This window comes from Procambarus clarkii, chromosome 87 (genome assembly GCF_040958095.1).
Source record: "Procambarus clarkii isolate CNS0578487 chromosome 87, FALCON_Pclarkii_2.0, whole genome shotgun sequence".
In the NCBI taxonomy this organism is placed as follows: Eukaryota; Metazoa; Arthropoda; class Malacostraca; order Decapoda; family Cambaridae; genus Procambarus; species Procambarus clarkii.
The window spans coordinates 4,443,155-4,466,233 of record NC_091236.1 but is presented as its reverse complement, the minus strand read 5'-3'; the positions used below and the strand labels follow the sequence as shown (position 1 = coordinate 4,466,233).

At 42.4% G+C, this 23,079-nt stretch overlaps 1 protein-coding gene across 4 annotated transcripts in view; it reads right to left on the bottom strand.

Moving 5' to 3' along the window:
• Window positions 1–179: 179 nt before the first annotated feature.
• Window positions 180–23,079, bottom strand: part of retm (real-time) — a 73,410-nt gene continuing 50,510 nt past the window's right edge. For 2 of the 4 annotated variants that reach the window (XM_045729104.2, XM_069317301.1), the window contains 6 exons: window positions 22,935–23,066; window positions 19,246–19,387; window positions 18,122–18,258; window positions 14,197–14,271; window positions 12,496–12,653; window positions 180–2,634 (listed from right to left, as the gene is read on the bottom strand). In XM_045729104.2, the coding sequence (XP_045585060.1) occupies window positions 2,538–2,634; window positions 12,496–12,653; window positions 14,197–14,271; window positions 18,122–18,258; window positions 19,246–19,387; window positions 22,935–23,066 (741 nt within the window). In that variant the 3' untranslated portion in view covers window positions 180–2,537. The remainder of the gene's footprint in view (window positions 2,635–12,495; window positions 12,654–14,196; window positions 14,272–18,121; window positions 18,259–19,245; window positions 19,388–22,934; window positions 23,067–23,079) is intronic. The other 2 variants (XM_045729106.2, XM_069317302.1) reach the window with 1 other exon arrangement.

Genomic DNA, 23,079 nt, shown 5'->3' with positions numbered 1-23,079 from the left:
ACATTACACAAACATTTTTTAGAAGTGGAGGGGTTCACATACTGTTATGTTCAATGAACTAGAAATATATTACATCTGCAGCTTGTTTCATTGGTACACCAAAGGTTCACAGTCCTGGCAATAGAGTGCTCATTTCAAGGACGTTGTGCTAATAGGAATGCCACAATTAAAAAATGCTACAGTATCCATAAAAACATGTATTAAAATATAAATAATCCGTTTTATTTAAAATTTTGGCATTTATAATGACTATGCAAAGAGTAAAATGATTACGAGTAATTGATCATTTGGTAGCAATTTAAGAAGCAAAGTAAATTATACTATTTTATATAATTTCCATACAAATGGGCTACACATTATGTATCATACATTACTTATATCAGCAATATCAACAATATATATATATATCTAATAAAATTACTATCAAATTACAGTCAGACTAGACAAGATGTTCAGTCTGACAATAGCTAGATAGGGAGATATACTGCAGGTTTCTTTTGTCTTTACAAGATACTGTCCAGTTTTACATTTCTGAACCTTTACAGTCAGAAAATCAAGTACAACTGGACGTTTGCTGTAGGGTGCTGCCTGCAAGGTAACATGCAAAGACATTTGTATACTTCATACACTCTAGGATGTTTCACTGGGAAATAATTATTCTACAAAATGGACTTTGGTGCACTGCACCAACTCTCAGTCATATATGTCTATACACACACATGCATACTGACATAACTGGGTATTCTTAAGTATTTGCACACAAGCAAAAATACTCCATCTATGTGATGCTCTATACTATGACCAACAATGTTTCAAAATATATGGAAATTCTTTGATATAGCATTACATAACATTAATTACCTGTATACATTAGTTGTGTGAGGACTAGCCGTGTTGGTGGCACGAGTCGTGTTATCTTTATGGAAGACGCACAGAGGCTCATCCTCCAAAAACCTTGACTAAATTTCAATGACTCGTTAGCAGATACTTCTAGAATTTTCAAGGATCATGCTTATAAGACACTTCACAAATAATTTTAACACTATTAGTCATTCAAAGAGTAGTAGTGTAGCTAACCTTGATCCTTAAATATTTTTTCCTCTTATAGTGATTGCCTTTTTGTAATTTTGTAATTAAGGGACAAATGCAAAGTGCAAAACCAAGTATCTAAAGATTAAACAGTGCTTGACCGTCTTCCTCTCGTCTACAGGATCTGCCTCTTTGTTACCTACACAATCTGATCCCTCTCTTACATCTATGATGAATTCATAATAATTTTATTGTACCATGAAATTGAGCAAATATTATATATTATTGAGAAGTTTTAATCCTGATTACTGTATATGAACCAAAAATTTTTGCTGAAAAGCTAACAGATCAATCCTCACACATTTCCTTTCAAACTATACTGTATAAGGAAATTATGCTTGTACATTTAAATGTACAAAAAAGCTCATTACCGAGGTATATGCCAAGAGGTATTCCGGAGGGATTTTTCCTTCATATTTTAAAAAATAGTGATTTTCATATATGATTACGAAATTAATGTAATATCAGTATATATATAGATATATATGTATTATATATGAGCTTTGTAAACTTGGTAACATAATACAAGTTTTATGATTCAGGTGAAAAAAAGTCTTGCACAAAAGATATGTTGTTGCACACACTAAGATTAAGTTACACTATGGACACTCCAAAGACAGTAGCTGACATTTTGTACCCTGCCCATAAATCACAAGGATAGGAGTTATTGGGCCTCGTGTAAATAGTAAATGAAAAGCAAGACGTTCATATTATGGAAAGGGGCTAATAATGCTCACTAACCAATTATTTCAACAGCCTGCATAGAGGATCCTACATATATGCTATTTGTTTCATTATCACCAATAAAGTTTGCAGTAGAGTATTCCTTTTTGGCAATTCCAATTGTTTTAATATGCTTTAACAATCTTTTGAGTGATTGTTTCTCAGTTATCACTTGCATATCATACAGCTTTTATTCAAGCAATTATTTTTTTATCATACTATCTCAATAACTGTGAGAATCTTGTATGTGTATCTAAAAGATAAAAAGATGCATGTTTCTAAGATTTTTTTACTTGGATCCCTGAACATATCACTTAAAAATACTGTAGCTTTTAGTCTGCTTTTAGTCAATTAAATCATTAAAGCTTTTAAAAAATTACAACAGATTCTTTTACAGTACTAATATAAATTCAGAAAGCTTCCCATACTATTCTGATTGTTCTAAAATGCTACACAATGAAACTCTTAGCTGAAACAGATATTTCTTATGTCTTATTCCACTTTGAGGCAGCTTAATAAGCAAGACTTGAAAATCCAGAGCTTGATATAACAAAGTGAGCATCCCATTACTATGTCCGAATGTACTGCACTCTGACTGTATTTTTGGGGGACAATGTCATCTGAAACTGCTAGCAACCAGTAATGTAATATGGTGGGAAAAAATGCAGCTAAGAGAGATCTTGATAAAGATTAATATGATGCATCATAACCAGTTTAACTCAGGGTCAGCGAGATGGACAAGAGGAAGTTGCAGACTTGTTGGTATTGGAAGAGAGAGATGAGAAACCACTTTGGCATGACTGTAGGCTGGTCATGGAGCCCCTGCAGAAAGAAAAAGTTAAGAGTTCACAAAACCTTCAGTAAAGCTTTAATCTAACTATAATATATAATCTCTCAAAATACACTATGGTAACCTGTTAGGATTGCGTGTGATGTGTATTATTGTTATTATTATTATTTATGCTAGGTTCATATGTTACAGCTTCGTTATTTTAGTTTATCTGATGCTTATACCTGAAGTTCATAGTGGTGTGGCTTTTTGTCTAAAACAGAAAATAATTTGTTTCTTTTTCCAGCCAAACTATAATGATGGTGAAAAGGATTGAATTGAATCAGGGAAGAAAAGATTCAAGGAGATGTACAAAAAGTAAATGCCTCAAGATTATGTGGCATTTACATGAAGGGATATAGACAACATTAATTGTTTCCTCTTACTCATTCACCATGGCTCGATTTCAAGAAAAGATGGAACTATTTGATGCTTCTAACATCTCGCTGGAATTTGGCCGAGCACGTTCAGGGTCAATTTGGATTATCATGAAACCGAGGAGGCTAAGAAGAGTCCATGCTCTTAATTTTGCTGGTATTATGATGTCAACGCCATCTGTTGAGGCACCTGCGCCCACCATTTTCTGTTCCCCAGTGTAAGGCTGTGCTCTTACTGACACCTGTGTAGTTGATGTACCCCTACATCACTTCTGACACCTCAGAAATGATGTAGGGGTACCTTGGACGACAAGAGGCAATTCACCCTGAGTGACCAGCAAGGGTAGTCCTGAACGCAAGACTTGTTTCAGTGCGAACAAGTATGGCCTCGTCAGTGATGACAATGAATTGTCTGTGGTAGCCAGTGATTTATTAGTGATTGGACCGATGTATCCCGGGGTGGCTCAGTTGTGTTACCAGATGGAATTAGTATCCATCTGCCCTCTTAAGTTAAGGCTTGTTATAGGGGAAGCCTGCTAGCATGTTGCTGCCCCCCAGAAAATTTTCTGGAGGGTGCAGGGCTCCGTCCAAAAAAGCTTTGGTATTTTATTCTGGTTAGGAAATTTCATGCTAGAACTGACCATAAACCCATACTACGGTTGTTTAATAGAGGTAAACAAGTTCTGAATAGTGCCATTGCTAGAATTCAACGTCGACCTCATTTCTGTCTCGGTTTGATTACAATTTAGCGTATAAATGGGTAAAAGAAAATTTAAGTGTTAATGTTCTGAACAGATTGTCCGTTATTGAAGAGTTGAATTCTAGAATTCCAGTTGAATAAATTATTTTGGTGGAATCCATGTCATATGAGGATATTTAATTTCAAACAATTAGGCAGGCGACTATTCGAGATGCAAGGTTAAAGGTAATGAACTTTTGTAAAGTATGATTGGAAGGCTAATTTACTATTATGATTATGGCTCAGTTAAGTCTAACCTTAGTGTTCCTCAGGATATAATATAACTGTACATAGAAAGTTGCCGGTCCTGTGCAATTAAGATGTAAGCTTTTGGAAGAGCTGCAAGTAGGCCAGCCATAGTATAATAGTATAAATGCTATTCAAGCAGAAGCTAGAAGTTGGGTTTGGTGACCCAAAATAAACTAGGATATTACTGAAATAACTAAATTGTAATATCTGTTAAGAATTTCCAGAAACCTCCAACTCCAGTACTTTCCTGGCCATGCACTGGTAAACCCAGATCTAGACTTCATATAGATTATGCTGGACCTATGGATAATAATGTTATTAAGTGACTGTAGATTCATATTCAAATACTTTAATATTCATGTGTATGTAATTCATCATCAACTGTAACAAGTATTAACGAGATCATTTTATAGTTTTCGATTGACCGCTATTGTCATAATGGGGACTATTTTGTCTGGGAAAATGGAGGAATATTTTAGGAAGAATGATATAAAATGTAACACCTGCTGCATGTAGTCCTCCTCAAATGGTCTGGTTGAGAGAGCAGAAAGATGCTTAAAAGAAGGATTACAGCAGTTGTCCAATTGTTATTATAGTATTAATGTAACACCATAAATGTGTTTTGTAATTTATTTTATACAACGAGAGTCAGTCATACAGGATATTGGACGGTGCCAGATTGTCTGGCCTTAGCAATTAAAAATCATACCTCTAGAGTGTTAATGGCAACAGGTAAGGTCGTGTGAGGTGACCTTTACCTTCTCCTAAGCCAATAATTGCAGACGGGTAGCTGGGCGTGTCCTTCAGACGAGCCACTATTTATGACTTTAGGTAGAGAGCCTATGGATGTCTTACTGGGTAGGTGGGGCTTCCCCATAAATACCCATGAAACTGTACATTCAGAGACACAGAGGACTGAAGATCGAACAGGAGTGAGTTGGATCGCTGGTCCAGAGGCTCCAGCTGCCAGATGGGCCTCCCCAGGCCAGAGGGGGACAGTAGCCATTCTCTCTCTATCAAACTTAGGCTCAAAGACTTTGGTGAACTGAACTTTAAGGTGACATGTGTCTGTTGATCCAACAAGACTGTTAAATCTTGATTCTACAAACAAGTTGATACGACCCAAAAAAAAAAAAAAAAAAAAAAAAAAAAAAAAAAAAAAAAAAAAAAAAAAAAAAAAAAAAAAAAAAAAACCAGCGTTGAATGTAATGAAACGCCATTTTCTGGGTGAGACCCGGAGGCTCCCCGGAGCTTTACCGGCTGATATGCTAATGTCAGACTTTGGCATCAGTCATGTGTATGGAGTTCTAGGGCCTACCGGGGACCACGAGCCAGAACCTGGCCCCCTCAGAGAGGCAAGGGGAGCAATGGCCTATAGAAACCCCCGTGTGGTTGGAAGCATTCTATGTCTGCCATCGACCGGGTCAAGCATCCAGAAAGGTAAGCATTCCAAAACAAACCCCTATTCTGGTGAAAATTGCTACCTAAGCCGAACTAGTGAATAGAACTCTTCAACAGAAAACACGGAAACTAGTATGACGTCATACGTCACCGCGCCGCTGTCTGCGCAGCTCCCCCCTCCCCGGGAGGGGGAAGGGGGAGCCCCAGACCTCCCACGCCGGCTATCCACCCATCAGTTCTGAGGCTGGATGTCAAAACACGCGAAAAACGCCGACCGGAGGGAGGGAGGGTTGCCGGGGAGCCTCCGGGTCTCACCCAGAAAATGGCGTTTCATTACATTCAACGCTGGTTTTCTGGGGGGAGCCCCGTCGGCTCCCCGGAGCTAACTACCCACAGAGGAAGGTCAAAGGGACAAAACCGGGAGGCGGACACCACGCACCCCCCAAGGAGGCGAGACAACCGGCAGCAAACGCCAACCCAAGGCGCCACAGCCCCGAAAATCCCGGGAACAACACGAGAACCACGAGCAGCAAGGCCCCTGCACGAACACCAAAAATCCATGCCCGAAAGACTGCAAGGCCACGTCGCCCAGACGGCAGCGAGAGCAGCGAAGCCACGAACGCCACAGGCATGAGGGAAGAACACAGGCAGCTTAGCCGCAAGAACACGGCTGACCACCCGGGACACCTTCACCCGCGAACCGGGAAGAACAGAACCGGATCAACGCAAAACGCGCTCCGGACCCAAACGCCGTGGCACGCAAACAACAGCAGAGGGCCGCCACTGAACACAAAAACGACACACCCCCGGCCCGACCAACGAAGCACCAACAAACCCTGGACCCCTCCAGAATGCAGCAGCCCCACCCCGCGCCAGAAAAGATGGAGACTGCTGCCATCAAACAACCAAAACGCTAAAACCGAAGGAGCAAGAAAACACAGCGAACCGACCCCCAGAGGCAAAGGCCCAAAGGAAAGAGCCGACGAAAAAACACACCGGAACCGAAGGGGCACTACCAACCGAGGAGAAGACAGAGCACGCTGACCAGAGACCAGGATGGTGCAAGCGGCGCACGAACAGGCCGGAGGTGAAATGACGCACAAGACAGCTGACTAACGGTGCAGAAGCAACACCAAGACCGAAAGCAAGCTGAAGCGGCTCCGCCTGCGCCGCACGAAAAGAGGCGACAGTATGTGGCAAGACGACGGCCCCCAACCCCTACTAGAAAACCAAGCCGAGAGTAAACCAAGCCAACAAGAAGGACCCACCGAAGAAGGGACAGGAAAAGGAAGGACCGCCAAAATACCCCATACTGCCGCCAAGAAAGCACGCAAGTGGGACACCTACCACGAAGCCACCTGACCACCAACCGGAGGCGAGACCACGAGGCAGAACATAAGCAGCCCCGACAAGGCCCCCCCCGAGCCCAGGAAAAAGGCGGAGCCGCGAGAAGATCTCGGGCGCGACCACCGAAACCCAGGCGGCACAAGGAGATGGAACGTCTGCCGAACAGAAAAACTCCGAAGCATGCAAGCCCGCCAGGAGTTCAGAAACGACGAGTCCGACGCGAGACATCGCAAGAACCCCCCCAAAAAAAGTAAAACAACAACAACCGGCAGGGCAAGCTAGGAAAACCAAAGAAGGCGGAAGGGTCGCCGCCAGAACAGGACCCGAACCAAGGGGCACGAACAACTGCAACAGACCGAGACAAAGAAGCACATCACAGGACACAGGCTGACCAACGCCTAAGAACACACGCAGAACATTCCTGCTGCAGAAGAGGCAGGAAGAAAGAGCAGAAGCACAAAAAAAAAAAAAAAAACCAGGAGAACAACCAGGGGTGGACAATCAGGCAGGGACAAAAACCCCACGCAATCCCCAGGCACAAAACGGCAGCAAAGCGCCACTCCACAACCGGACACAGGAACAAGGACACGCCACCGTGAAACACGGTACCAATGCTCACGTGCAGCAGCAGCAGCAACAGGCACCACTGCAACATGCAACATGTAAATAGCAACTCCCCTCTGCAAAGGCAGAGAACGGAGCAGGCAGACCCCAGACAGGGCCAACGGAGACACGACAAAACCCTGCAGGCCCAGAAACCTGCACCAGGCGACCGACGGCGGAGAAAACCCCGCTCGATACCTGCTGGATGAGGTACTGGGAGCTCTTTTACACCTCAAGCCCGGCCCAAGGTCAGGCCAGACCGGCCAGAGGATGGCCCACCAGGCAGCTGCTAGGAGCAGTCCACCGGCCCACATACCCCCACAACCAGGACGGGCCGGAACTGCCATACGAAAACAGGCCAGTGCGCCCTGGAAGTCCACGGACGAACCAGCAAGAAGGCTTATGCTCGCAAGTAGGTCGTGTAACAAGCACAGACCACTGATGGTAATACAGTGTTCCCCAAAAGTGCCAATAGCACCACTGCACTCCACTGGTACTATCCCGCAAGTTCTACCAGATAGGCGGGACCCAAGAGCCAGAGCTCAAATCCTGCAAGCACAGCCAGGAGCCTCACCAGGTGAGTACAGAACCAACCCTACAACCCCCACACCTCACAACATTAAAAAAGGAGGGTCCCCTGAATGACTCTAGCATGGGTTGGACATGCACATGAGGGGGACAGGAAGGGGTGATAAAGGGACAGTCACTGGTGTGCGAACGGTCTCAGTCGTACAAAATTATACCTAAATAAAAACAGGTATATGAACACCGCCGCATCCAGCGCCCGGCCAAAAGACGCCAGACCGCAGAAACTCACCTGGCGAATGGTGGCTCGAACTTGACACGACTCAACCGTGCCCAGAAGAACTTGGGAGCACCGCCAGGTGAAGACGCCAGAGCCGGACCCGCAGGAGAACAGGGAGAGGCGAAGGAGGCGGTCCACACCCATGACACAGAAAACCGCGGTGTCCTCCCCACAACTGGGAACCAGGACACCCCTGGTGCAAAGGGGCACATACCGCAGCCAGGGAGAAGAACGAGAGGCGAAGCACTGTAGCAAAAAAGGGCGCAAAACCCCAGCACTGAACCATCGCCCAGACCAAAACAAACTCCACGGCGCATGCGCATAACACGCTGGCCGAACCGCACACCCTCCCTGCGGGAAGGCGCCAGCCAGGACTATTGCACGAGAAAAGGAGCCAAAAGAGGAAGCAGGAACAATAAAACCGGCCAAAGAAGCAAAGAGCCCAAAAAAAAAAGGGAACCCAAACGGGCGACAAGTAGCCCAAACGGGCGACAAGTAGCCCAAACGGGCGACAAGTAGCCCAAACGGGCGACAAGTAGCCCAACCGGGCGACAAGTAGCCCAACCGGGCGACAAGTAGCCCAACCGGGCGACAAGTAGCCCAACCGGGCGACAAGTAGCCCAACCGGGCGACAAGTAGCCCAACAGGGCGACAAGTAGCCCAACAGGGCGACAAGTAGCCCAACAGGGCGACAAGTACTAGGAGCCGACAGACGTTCCAATAATGCGGGAAGTAGCGAAAAAACCTTCCCGTACCCTCGAGAACACAGAAGCCAACACTAGTCCCGAAGGCACACGAAGGCGCAGGCGCACCCGAGATCAAAAGTCACGCAGAACCCCAACGAACGGGGAAACATGACAAAAACACCGTCCCAAAAAGCGCGGGAGGAAACATCCACCCACAGGACGGAACCAACCGACTCAAAGGCCAAGGAACCGAGCCCGGGGAGGGGCCGACGTCCAACAGCACGTACGGCGAGTGGGGAGGAAAGACCCCACTCCGCGTAACCACAAGCCCCGCCTAGAGGGGGATAAAACCCCCCACGGGGTCTAACGGGGCCAAGGCCCCCCCCAAGGCAGCCCCTCCCCAGCCCCGGGAACCTACACGACAGGCCCCGGGGCCGAGCCGTTCCCCCAAAGCCCCGGCCGTACCAGAAAACCGGGGCAGCCGTGAAAACACTAAGGAAGGGAGCCCACTGGCAGACTCATACAACACGGCTGGAGGAACAGGCCCAAATGCCCCCGTCACTACCCCGGAAGGGGAATTCCCCGAGACTGCCCGAGTCTCAACACCACGAAACACCCCGCCCTGAACCTACAGACGGTAAGGAACCGGATGCAGGCAGGAAGGGTGAACCAGGGGAAAGACAAGGGGGCGTGGATGCAACCAACACCCCCAAGTCCCAAAACGAAATACAACGGGGCAGCCCCGGGGCTCCCGGGGAGGAAACCACGAGAACGTTGCCACCACCAAGGCTCAAGTGCAACGCCCCTGCTGCCCGCACCCGCTTTGTTAGCACAACTGGGTAACCGAGCCACAACGAGCAACCAAACTCGCAGGACACCGGGTCGAAGGTGTCACCGACCCCACAGGCAGCAGACGGAGGCAAAACAGAGAGTCACCCAGAGACAAAAGGTGAGAGCAACCCTCAAACTCGCTGGAAGCGAGGGGGGGGGCTCTGGGGTCACATCCATCGGACCCGCGCGCCCCCAGGGGTTTCCCAGGGTCCCGAGCGTTTACTTTAAGAGGACTCGCGCTCAGGTAATCCCAGGCAGGGTACTGCTAACCGGCACCCAAGCTACCAAACAACTTTCTAAGAGCTGAACCCCCGGGACGTGTACACTCACGGGGACCTAGCAGGGGGTACCACCAGAAATACTCAGAACACAAGGGACACAAGGGGCAAGAACGAAGGCAGACCCCCCCACCAGGTATATAAACAAAAGAAAAAGAAAACCCCGCAAGAGGACAGCGTACCCAAGCGGAACAGAGCCGGCCGCTATGATTGGTAAAGACAAGCTGCACAGTACCCCGCGCCCCACCAGTGCAAACACCGCCCCTTACTCTAAGGCGAACAAGGGAGACAGAACACCCGAGCACACAAAGAGCGGCCGAAAACCAAGCGGTAAACGGCCAGGCAGGGGCAGGACCCAAGGAACTTGTGGAAGGTGGCCCCAAGCCCCAAGGGCAGTACTTACAGGGCACCTAGGGAAGGGAACCCTAGGCGCATGCAGCCCGAGTACTGAAGAATCACACCCGGCTCACGCACCACCTAGAAAACAGACACCACACTCTAGGTACAGTGCTGAAACAACCACTGGAGCCGGAGCACATAACCATTGCCTATAGCATCAGCCGAAGAACTGATGGGTGGATAGCCGGCGTGGGAGGTCTGGGGCTCCCCCTTCCCCCTCCCGGGGAGGGGGGAGCTGCGCAGACAGCGGCGCGGTGACGTATGACGTCATACTAGTTTCCGTGTTTTCTGTTGAAGAGTTCTATTCACTAGTTCGGCTTAGGTAGCAATTTTCACCAGAATAGGGGTTTGTTTTGGAATGCTTACCTTTCTGGATGCTTGACCCGGTCGATGGCAGACATAGAATGCTTCCAACCACACGGGGGTTTCTATAGGCCATTGCTCCCCTTGCCTCTCTGAGGGGGCCAGGTTCTGGCTCGTGGTCCCCGGTAGGCCCTAGAACTCCATACACATGACTGATGCCAAAGTCTGACATTAGCATATCAGCCGGTAAAGCTCCGGGGAGCCGACGGGGCTCCCCCCAGAAAAAAGAAGAATCTTAGGACTGAGTGTGGTGTGTGGTATTTAGTGTCACTTGTGTTTGGTTCATATTATGATATATATATTCCCTGTTGTTTTGACTTACTGTATGTATTTACCTTATGTCTATATGGGCAAGCATAGTTTTTTGTCTGATAAAAAAAGAATTTGATTCTTTTCCTTCTCTTGCCAAACCATAACACTAGTCTAGTGATGTACTGTTCTTGCATTTATGACTGCTTAATGGCCTTTATGGAGGTGACCACTTTCAAATTCTGCTTCATATAGCAGGATATCTGCCTGCATCACATGACCCTTGTTGGCTTCTATATAATGAACATTGGCCACTTTTCAGCTTTCAGCATGTGTGACTCAAAAGCTAATAGTGACCAATTTGACATTGATAAAGTTATGGAGTATTTCAAAATCTAAGCTTTATACAGCTGGCATGCTACAAATGTATGCTATATGCATATGAAATGCTACTGTATCAGTACCCAGGAGAGCAGGCATATACAAGAGATATTCAGTTCAGTTGTGAAAGAAAGATTAAACAACAATCAACAGGGCAATACAAAGGACACTGCCCAACACCATGCACAAAATAGCAGGCAAGAGCTACCTCCCTTACAGCTGTTTGTACTCAATGTACTTAAATTTCTTGTTACTGTTACAGTTACTTTTGAAAAATGTTAATGAAAGTAACTTTAATACATATTATAATAAATGCATGCCATTTGTTGACTACTCAAACCATAAGAGCATTTTTTTACCGTACTTCTCTCTGGCTCATCTATGTTTCCAGCTATAGTTGGTCCTCTCGTCTTATTTATATTCAATTTGATCATAACCCTTCTCTCAGTCTCATGGTTATTTGATCGAGTTCACCCGTCATCCTAGCTAAGACCTCTTAGTTTAGGCACTAGCCTTGTTACATATCTCTTGATATAGTTAATTTTATCTGTGCTTCATTAGATATAGCTTTTATGCTGGCACTACATATTCTAAACCTGGTTTAAAATAAGTTACCACCTGGTTTAGTTTTTGAATGCTGTTCTTAGTGTCTGCCATGGTCTAATGTGGTGGTAATGTTATCCTATTTGTCCACGTTGATGGTATCACTTCTGGTTAAATATTATATCTCTTAAATCTCATTTTGATGCAAGTAATTGCTTACCTCAGAGTGCAGTATCCTTCTGGTCTCCTTTCATCCCTACCCATCTTCATTACCTTACACTCACTGGAATTGAATTATAGCAGCCATATATTTGCCCACATCTGCAGTTTGTCGAGGTTTTCCTGTAGAGTTTTATGGTTCCTCGGTTTGTAATCTCTAGTTTTGCATTATCTGCCATCATTAACATACAAACTCACCCTTTCCACCCAAGTGGTTGGGCATCATTCCTTCCCCACACCCTGTCCCAAATCCCAAGGATCATATACCTTGCCTAAGGGAGCATCCAAGTAGTTAAAATTGAGTTTTTAATATTCAAAGCCCGAGTTTGTCTTCGTAGTTACATTCAAAAAGTGAAATTCAATACAGTATCAGTGAGCTCTTACCTATAGTCTGCTGACTTGAGTGTTTCATAGTAGTACATAATTTTAGACTTGGGTGCTGTTATGGAATCAATTATATCAAGTGGAGATGTGTGCTGGCTTGACTCATAATAACGCCACTGCAGTATATATGTGCCCATGTGTGAGGTAACATGAGAACCCTGAAAACACAAAAATAATATGAGAATTAAAGAATTTATATTGTTAATCCAGTTTTTAATCAAATAAATAAATGACACACACACACATCATTTCGTTGAAAATGACAAAGTTTTAGATTTATGATTCTGGCACGAATCTTCTTGATACTGTATTCCTTATGTTTTCTTCACTGAAACACGAAGATTAAAAATTAACTCTCAAAGTTCATTTTTACTTTTTATCTGGGTCTGACGCCAAGTGATGCATTTCGTAAGGTCTCGCCTCACATTCTCAGACAAATTCTACTGTGCGAGCACCTGGTTATATCCTCTAATAGTGAGGTGGTAGGCGACATGGATGAATGACATTACACTGTATATGGGGTATTAATTAGGTATTAACTGGGTAGTAAATTAAGAGTGTGACGTGACTTGGAAGCAACCAGAAGAACATAAGCTGCCAACATGTCACTCTCTTAATTTACTACCCCCATTAATACCTCTAACACAGTAGAATTTGTCTGAGAATGTGATGATTGTGCAAGTGACGATCGCGCTCGAATTCTTTGTAAAGAATTTAATTGTTTTTCAGCTTTTCTCTTTCTAAACATAAAAGTAATTATACACCACTCCATGGGTTCCTCAACAATTAAGAAGTGGTGTGCAATACGGGAGGAAATGCAAAGTTTTGTTGAAACAACTCGCCCAAATGACGCTGCAATAGGCTGTTGGCTCAACCTTTTCAATGACATTGTGATGTCTCACTACATACTAATGTTAAAATGCAGGGAAAAACAAGAGGCACGGGACTCCCTCTTTCCCATCCCGGGGAGGGGGGGGGGGGAGAGTTGCGCAGATAGCGGCGTAGCGGCTGTGGTGACGTCATGTTTGCTTGTTTTTGATTAGGGAGATCTGCTTGCTAGTTTAGCTTTCAGTTTGTAAGTTTTAACAAGCTGTAGTTTTGGAATTCCTAGCTTTCTGGATGCCTGACCTGGTAGATGGCAGACAGACTGCTTCCAATTACATGGGGGGAGTCTATAGGTCATTGCTCCTCATGCCTCTCTCAGGGGCCAGGTTACTGCACTGGCCCTCGGTAAGCCTAGAATTCCATCGATTGACTGTTGCCATGGTCTAATATGTATACACATTAGCCTGCTATATCTGCAGGGAGCCAAAGGGGCTCTCCACAGAAATTAAAAATAAACTTGTGAAAAGCTAATTTACCCATACAGGGGATATTTAATCTACAGGGTAAAATTTTATAATGTAAAATTCCCGATACATCATGATGATAGCAGTGCCGATTCATCTCGGCCAAGAAAAGTTACCTGAGGGGAAAAAATTATAAAATACATAATGCAGCTTCATATTTCACATATTTCCAGTCTCTTATTTGTTAAAATGTGTCCTGCATTAATTACTAGCCTGACAACAACAATAAAATGAAAGGAGTCACTGCAAATTTTATTTTATGTTACTTCAATAACAAATTACAATATACTGTACTGTAATCCTCAATAGAGGTAAAGATAAAGATGGTGGATAGGATGCAACAAAGTCTGACCTGTATGCTCTCGCCTTCATGATACACAGGTTGATGGTCCATTCCGCAGCCTTCATGCCCCGTTCTCTCATGATACTTGAAGAAGGGAAGGGGGAAAAATGCAAAACAAGGGAAACACAATGAAGGAAGACAATATACAATAACACACACATTGGCTAGCAAGATATTTACATGAAAAATGTAACCAAGCTAGAGGAAGAGCAAGGCCCAGTCTAAATGGATGACAGGAAGGCTACCATTAACACAGCAATACCACCTCATTGTAAAATTCAGTTAACCAGTTGTCCTACATATGTATCATTGTGTTCTCACTTGTTTTTGAAGGAATCTAGCCCCAACTTCTGGAAACAGTTACCTGGTATAATTTCTACCTAACCTTACACAAGTCATATTTACATTTGAATTTCCGTATGAAGTTTTCCTCAGCTCCTCCCTCATTACCATTACATTGAATAAATTATTAATTCTATCATATTTGTCTTGTTAAAACTTTCAGATATCTTTTATGTTGTGACCATATTTTATTTCCACTAGCAACTGGCCTTTAGCTCTCTTGGCCAATAATTCCTTTACCTCCTTCACCGGTAGCAAATATGAGTACCGTCTCCAGATGTCTCATGTGATGTCTCCACACTATCTTCTGTATCTGGTACACAATCCAAAAAGGGTTCAAAGACTTTATTTACATTTGTATTTTTAGGATAAACCTCCTGTAACCATGTCCTCATACTGCTTTTAACAATCATTTTCCATTTCTATTTTATCTCATTAGCTTTGCAACATTTGCAAACGTGGATACAAAGACTCTGTCACTGGGAGATTGATCAAAAGCATCAGTAACAATGTGGGTCTAGGGGCTGATTCTTTGGTAATTATCTTCTTGGTAATTATCTCACTGTGTGACTGCCTTTTATTTGCTTGGTATGACATCATCCATAGCAGTTACTTATGATGCACAAGTATGACACGAGCTAGTTTCTTCCATGGTGTTTATTCATCCTCATGCGGGGCACTGTTTTGAAGGCCTAAGCATCCCTTTACTTTGAGAATATTTTCGAATGTAGAGGAAAGAACTTTACTAATGCCATTTTCAGCTAAATAAAGAAACTTCCATTGGCTCCTTTACACAACTAATGATTTGATGTGAGCATCTTAAAAAAAAATGCAGACAAAAAAAAAGCAGCTCTGTTTACATTCAAAGTCTCATTATTTATTTAATTGGCACTTTTAATTAACAAACCACCTTTCTATTCTGACTCAATATTGATTATTTCCATATCCACTGTTGCTAACTCCTATTCTACACTATAATGGCCATACAGGTAATGACATTACACATTCTTGGCTTATCTCAATCTTAATTTCAAACCATTTACTTACATTATTATCCTGTACTAAAGACAAGGGTAATTAGCAATATTTAGGAAATTACACTGAAATGACACATTAATAACAAATAATTTAACATTTTAGAAACTCAGAGTGAGAAATTTATTTAAAAATTGCAAAAGTAAAAACTCATATGGGGCCAGATATGAGTAAATATATGATAAGAAGTTGAAACTATTATATAGCACAACTTTAATCACAGGGACATAAATGGCAAATTTAATCCTTTGAGTACTTTAGTACATACAGTGCAGTAGTTGAATTTAAGGTTATCAATGATAACTTAATTAGAACTAAAAGCTTGTGTGAAATGGGAATGGCAGTAAGCTGCAAGTTGTTTAAGATGACTTCACTTGAAAACAGCACTGACAAAAAAATGGAATATGATTTGTTTTACTTTTTACCTCATATGAAGCCTTCATTGGTTCATGTTAAATAATTACAAAAACTTTTGATCAATCATACATTTGATAAAATTATTAATGAAATCTACTATTTTTATTATGCACTAAAAATCAACATAAATATTTAAATAATTTTCCTTATTTCTTCACAGAAATGACCTGTACTGTGAAGTAATGATCAAGATGTGGTTAACTGAATTCCAGAAAACTGAAGTGTTACTACCGTATCTTATTAGTTACTTGGGCCGAGGATGGTAGGCTGGCTTTACAACGACTATAGTATCATGCTGTGGAAGTTGAACTCGTGTGAAGGCTCTACTTGAATGATCTACTACTAATATGCAGGCACAATTTCTGAAATTTCTTTATAGTGAAGAGTAAAATGAAGTTGGTGAGAGATTATCTATGGCCAACCTTCTAAAGATTTTCCATTTAACACGCTACTGTATTTACATAACTTATAAAAGTGTAATAAGCACACATTTACAAATAATAAAACTTTCCTGATAATCTAATCAGACTTGACTGATTGACAAGTGCAACAGGAGTGTTTATAGTGATCTTCAAACAAGATCATGAACCACTTAACCCCCAGTGACATGGCAGGTATATATAAAACAAGGAATGTTTGATAAAGAATGTCATGCTGGAGTGCTGCACAACTGGCAGTGAGGAAAAGTGCTTGGTGACATGAGACAAGTGGCAAGAGCACTTGAAAATAAAAGTGGATTCTGGGTATACAAAGTGAAGGGGGATGGAGATGCAAGATACAGAGTATGGGAGTAAGTAATTATCAAAAGAATACACCAAACCAGGAAGGTTATGTAGCACCATCAAATGTGCAGAATAATCAGAGCGCTAAATATCACCAAGGATGCCAATACGGGAACAGAAATGCACAAGGCAAAACGATGTCAAAAGTATCCGATTCACCAAGAATTCTATCGAGTATCGGAGTAAAAAGGACATAAAAAGTATATATTCAATGCGTTCAGTTACAACTTCACGCACAATATGCGGGGCTAACCTGAACTCTTGATAACTGGTTATGAGATTATTACACCCACTAAAACTGCTTAGTGGTTTGTGATTATAAAAATCTGTATATTTAAGGAAATACAAAACTTCTATTTTAAAAATAGTAAATTTTTTTCTATATTTTGAACTGTCATTTTGAAAGAAAAACTCATAAAATGGCATTTTCAAACATTTTTAGATTCGAGTATAGTGCTAAGGATTAAGAAGTGGCGAGATACTGCTACGGATGTTTTAGTGTAGTGGTTGTGGTATACCATGACAACGATGTGTAGAAAGACAGAGGGAGAGAACAGGTTTAATGTACCTTTATTTTCCTATAGTGCTCTCCTATCTTCTCTGGGCTGATGCCTCCCCACCCCACACGAGAAATAATATTAAAACTTTTATACATTCCTTTCCTTGGACCATTTGTATAAACACACTAATATTTGGAAAACATGAATACCAGGCCATAAATAATCTTTCACTACATTGTTTCAGGAAATGTTGCTATACCATAAGAGATCTATGCTTAAAAATACTACAGTAGGTGCTAAATCCTTATTTCTTATAGAGCAAAGATTGTATCCAATACCATCATCTGTCCCAGAAATATAGGCAAAAAGAAAGCTAAGAATGAATTGAAATAGACCATTAATGATTACTACATATTGTATCTACAAGCACTCAAACTTTTTGAATTAGCAAAGAAAACAGACGTAGGCAAAAGTAACTACGTCTTACGAAGGCAAAATTTCAGAGTACAGTACTTTGGAAAATTTCTAAATAATGTACAAAAAATAAGACAATAAGAGTTCACAAAGTTTTTAGGTGAAACTCTTGTTCTTCAGTGACAAAGCAGGACAAATATTTAAAACCTTCAACTTGAAGCCCTAATGGACTGTACTTACCATTTCTCACATGTTCTATTTACTGGTACTTCTGTGACAGCCTTAATACTGTATGAATGAGAACTTTCATACTACCAAATGAAGGTGACATCCTACCACTATACTGGGAATAGAAAATTCTATATAAATTTACCAAATACTGGTACTCCAAGGCAGTGTCAAACCATTTCAATTCCAGTAAGAAGCCTTCTGAAAACAACCAACCTGTATGCTCTCTCCATCGTGGCAGATCAGTTGAGGCTCAACACGGAAGTATTCGTGACCTTCCCGCCAAGTTTTCTCAATAGCAGAGCGGTGTTGATCGTCACTGCCCATTACTGCATCAATAACTCCCATTGCTCCTAAGAGATAGTATTTCTTATCTTACACCGTCTTGTTAAAAAAAATTCTTATAATAAGGTTTAATAATGAGTGCTTAATCAAGACAACTTCCATAATACTTTAAGAATACAGTACTTTTCTTTCAGCCCATGTGCAAATTATCCTGTACCATATTGTGTGATATAACCTATATTTAAACTAATTGTCATAGTTAATATTTATTTACTCAAATATGTTGAATTACAATTAATAACAATCAAAACACATCATGTATAATATTCAAATGATTATCCAGATTCAGTTATCCAAATCTTAGAATATATTGGAAGAAATCTACTCTGGTTAAGTTAGCATTATACACGATTCCCATTACTTATACAGTACAATCAAGAAAAAAATGAAGCCTCCGTCTTACCTGGATTTTCATCACAGCTAAATGTATAAAACTATCAGAGCAGTGTAATAAACGCCCCTTTCAAGGCTCCACTTCAGTACCCAAGCTTACACACTGGCCATTACACAGCAGATTTGGAGAACTCTTAGATATTCTCAGAGACTTATTACATACTGGAATAAGTACTTTTGCAATCTCCTTTTGCACCCTCAGTAAAGCAGGGAGCACATTCATACACAGCCCAAGTGCTCAAGATGATAAACAAGATTAACAGCCCAGCACCAGGGCATACAGCCTAATTTAGGGAAACATGGCACAGGGACCAGAGCACACAACTTGGGGAGCCATGTGTTATTCACCAAAGAGGGCATCAACACTACACATTATCGAGAAAATAAAAGCCGACTTTTTTGGGACAGTTCATTTTAGAAGTATGTCAATCTTGCTCCAGGTAAGCAGAAACTGTTACAGAATAAGTGCATCCAATACTTGTAAGCAAGGGCAACTAAGAGAGGGCCTACCCACAAAATTGCATTAATTACCAAGTCTCATTCTTTTTCATAAAATAATCTAAACTAAATTCATTTACTTATTATTAAGCCAGAGCACTTACCAGTTGGAGACTGCGTCTCTGGCCGATGTGTTATGGGAACTTTAGTTCGCAAGACAGAGAAAGATACATCATTCTTCATTACATCAAAATCCCAACATATGACCGATCCTGGTTCCTCTATGAGCAACACAACCTCATGCACCTGCATGTAAATAAAAATATGCATATTAAGAAAAATACACAGTAATAAATTATGTAAAAAACCAGTGTTGAATGTAATGAAATGCCATTTTCTGGGCGAGCCCCAGGGGCTCCCTGAAGCTATCCAAACTAATATGGGCTATATTAGTCTGGGGTCATCAGTCACACAAGTCCTTATGCCTACCAGGGACCACGAGCCAGAACCTGGTCCCCTCAGAAAGGAGCAGGGAGCAATGGCCTATGAGCACTTTACATTTAAAGCATGTCATAATTGCCATTGACTGGGGAAGGCACTCGGAAAGGTAGGTGAATCAAAACAGACCACTGTCTGGTTAACCTGTGTAATCTACATCCTAAAAGATCAAAACTCTCCTAGAAAGAAACAAGCAAGCAACCCTTTATGTGACAAGCACTTCTGCTCATCAGCACAAACCCCCTCTTCCCCCCCTCATAAGGGGGTGAGGGAGAGACAGCAGTCCACCACTTCAGTTCTCGGATGATCAAAACCCGCCGACGCCAGAACACCGGGGAATCGAACCCAGCGATTGCGAAAGCGGTGAAACAGGCCACCCCAAAGACACCAGAACAGCCTCCAAAGCCAAACTCTGCCCAGCAAATAAACCACCAGAGCAAAGTTCAGGCTCCCGCTCAGCTGCTTGAGTAATTGCCGAGTGACCTGGGTCCCCCTTCAAAAACAGCCGAAGGCGGGACTGCAGCCAGAGCAGAGTTGCAGGAGGGAGAGAGATGGATGCAGCCCGAGAATCTCATACTAAGCCCAGCGAAGTCTGAAGCAGGGATGGTTCGGACTTGGCTTTGACTTTGAACTTCGGACAGGATTTGAAGATTGTCTTGGTGACAAGTTTTGCATTGTTTTGATTGTTATTATCAGTGTGTTGATTGCAATCGAGTCCGAGTGTACACTAATGTTCAGTTAGTTCACTTTGTTTCTGCTTGCCCATGCAAGAAGGTCGAGACGAGGTCTCCCGATTGTCAGGCAGTGGTGAGATTGTTTTCCTGCTGCGGCCGACATTATGTAGCTGTGAAGCGACACTTGAGAATTAATGTAATGTTAAACTGTTGTTGCTATGCATTACTCATTAACACTTTCGCGCTATCTGGACGCGCCGGCGCGTTCGGTTTCGTCTAACGTAAACGCATAGTGGACATAAAGTTATGTCAACTTTTAAAATATTTGTATAAAATTCAATTTTTATCCGATTTACTTTGGGTTTGTTTCAAACTGCGCGCTATGAGGCTCTCTTTCTCACCACTAGGCTGCATGGTACAATAAGTTCATGAAAGGTGTGGATAACTTCGATCAAATGGTATTTTGTCCCAAACGGGTTGCAGGTGGGTGACTTTAGCCGTTTATACTGGTAATTCTTCCCCCATATCATGTATTATATGCATATGTCTGTTTAGGGAATTTTATTCCGATCAATATACAACCAAAAATAACTGTGTGCAACAAGTATAATCTTGACAAACATAACAAAAGTAAAAATATTTCGTGTGTGTTTGACGCTCACTGATATGTTCCAGCGTTGTTTTATATTTGTCGCTATTCTAACTTACGCTTTGTTGATATTTTTTACCTATGGGCACATAGAACATTCTATTGCAAACACATTGACATAAAAATGAATGACGTACATAGAAAATTAATGTCATGAGAGTGAAATAAGTATAAACTTTCAAAGCGCCGTGCGTCGTCCCGTCACCGATACCGGGTAACAATTTCACCACTTCCCACACTCTTGCGGGCGGGCTGCATCATTATTCTACGCTTATATTCATATCACCGTGTTGGGAATTTCATTGCGAGTCCATTGATACCAAAATTAACGCTGTAGAGCAAGTGTGGAGGTGATTACAATCCCAAGAGTAAAAACATTTTGTTGCTGATGGGCGCTCACGGCGAGTCATCTACGTAGTTATTTATTTGGTGCTGGTATCCCTATATGTTTCGTGACTTATTTTACTAATGTTCTTCTAGAGAATTTTATTGCGAACACGTTGGTACCAAAATGAAATACGTAGCATGAGAACTAAGGTCAGAAGAGTAAAAAGAGTATACACATTTTTGTTTTTACGCTTAAGCGATAAAAACGCAGCGCGCACATTCGGTTGGCTGAGTGACCTTTGCGGAGAGCGCGAAAGTGTTAAGTTTACTTGAACAAATTGTTGTTATTACAAAAAAAATGTCAAAGTCATACCTTCAAAGAGTACTGCCCCCTTACAGTCTGCCCTGCTACAAGCTACTTAATTATCTTGTGTAACTGGTTTCAGCTCTTGGGATCAAACCCAACAGCCCAATCACTAAATACTAAATCTGGTGTGAGAACCCATTAACTACCCCTCTAGATTGGTTAGCAATTGAGGAGTTAATGACCTAGAGATTTGTGGCCCAAAGTATTGGACCTCGCCATTTGCTCTCGCCTGGTCTATTCGAGTTATCTTAACATCTGGTGTCCAGCCCGGGACTACCGGATGGGTGTGTACAAAGGGAACTTAATTAGATCCAAAGTAAAACCCTCACACATTATCTCCCAAACTCCCTATTTCTGGAATGATTTAAAATAGACATTTTAAGTTTGCTGTGGTGCCAATACCTGTATTTGGATGGGGTTCTAAGGGAAATTCTACTCCCCAAGCCCAGCCTGGGGTCAGGCTCGACTTGTGAGAGCTTGGTCCACCAGGCTTGGAGTATCCTGCAGGCTCACATATCCACTACAGCCTGGTTGGTCCAACACTTCTTAAATAAAACTATCTACAGGTACTTTTATCTTGAAGATGTCCATGGTTGTTCCGGCAATATTTCTAATGCTTGCTGGGAGGGTGTTGAACAACCATGGACCTCTGATGTTCAGAAAGTGTTCTCTGATTGTGCCTATGGCACCTCCACTCTTCACTGGTTCACCTAAAATGGCACCCAACCTAAGTCCAGAATTTTCTCCCCCAAATGATAGTGGAATCTTAACTTAAGGGACTACCAAGGAAGTCTGCTCAGAAAGGCATTTCACACACTTTTTTTTTTACATTAGCCTTCTAATTAAAACTAAAAAAGAGTGAGTCCAGATCTTCCATGTAACTACTGGCAGAACAATATGTCACAAGGAAGCTGGAAACAAATCACATACTGTACTTATTTCTCCTATTCATCCAGAATCAGAAAACTGACACCAGAAAAACAGAATATATTTCCCCAAATCTTCTAGTTGTCTGGTATAATATGACATCTGAACACTGCATACAAAGTGTGAAATTTACACTATAATGGCTTTAGTTGCATTTTCTGTTGTAGATAAAACCTCGGTGCAAATAATATAAAAGCTAATGAAAAGCAAACCTTTGCCAAGTGTAACCCTGTACTCATACTGATGTACTCAAAGTTATGAATATCATGTTTGTGTTTAATATCCAAGAGGCACTTGGAGTTTTTTAAATTTACTTCTTGATATCCTTGGTTTGCTTTATAAGCAGACCAAAAAACCTTATTATTCTAGGTGCTTTGCTAGACTAAATCAAAATTGCTACACACAATGTACCTGACTACGGGCCAAAGAGACCGAGTGATAGATGGACTGGTCAGAGAGTGGGATGTGCTGTCTGGTGCCGTCCACGTCCTCTCCTGGTTGGTACATGCTCTTGGGTACCAGGCCACCCTCGTGCACAACACTCTGCACAACAACA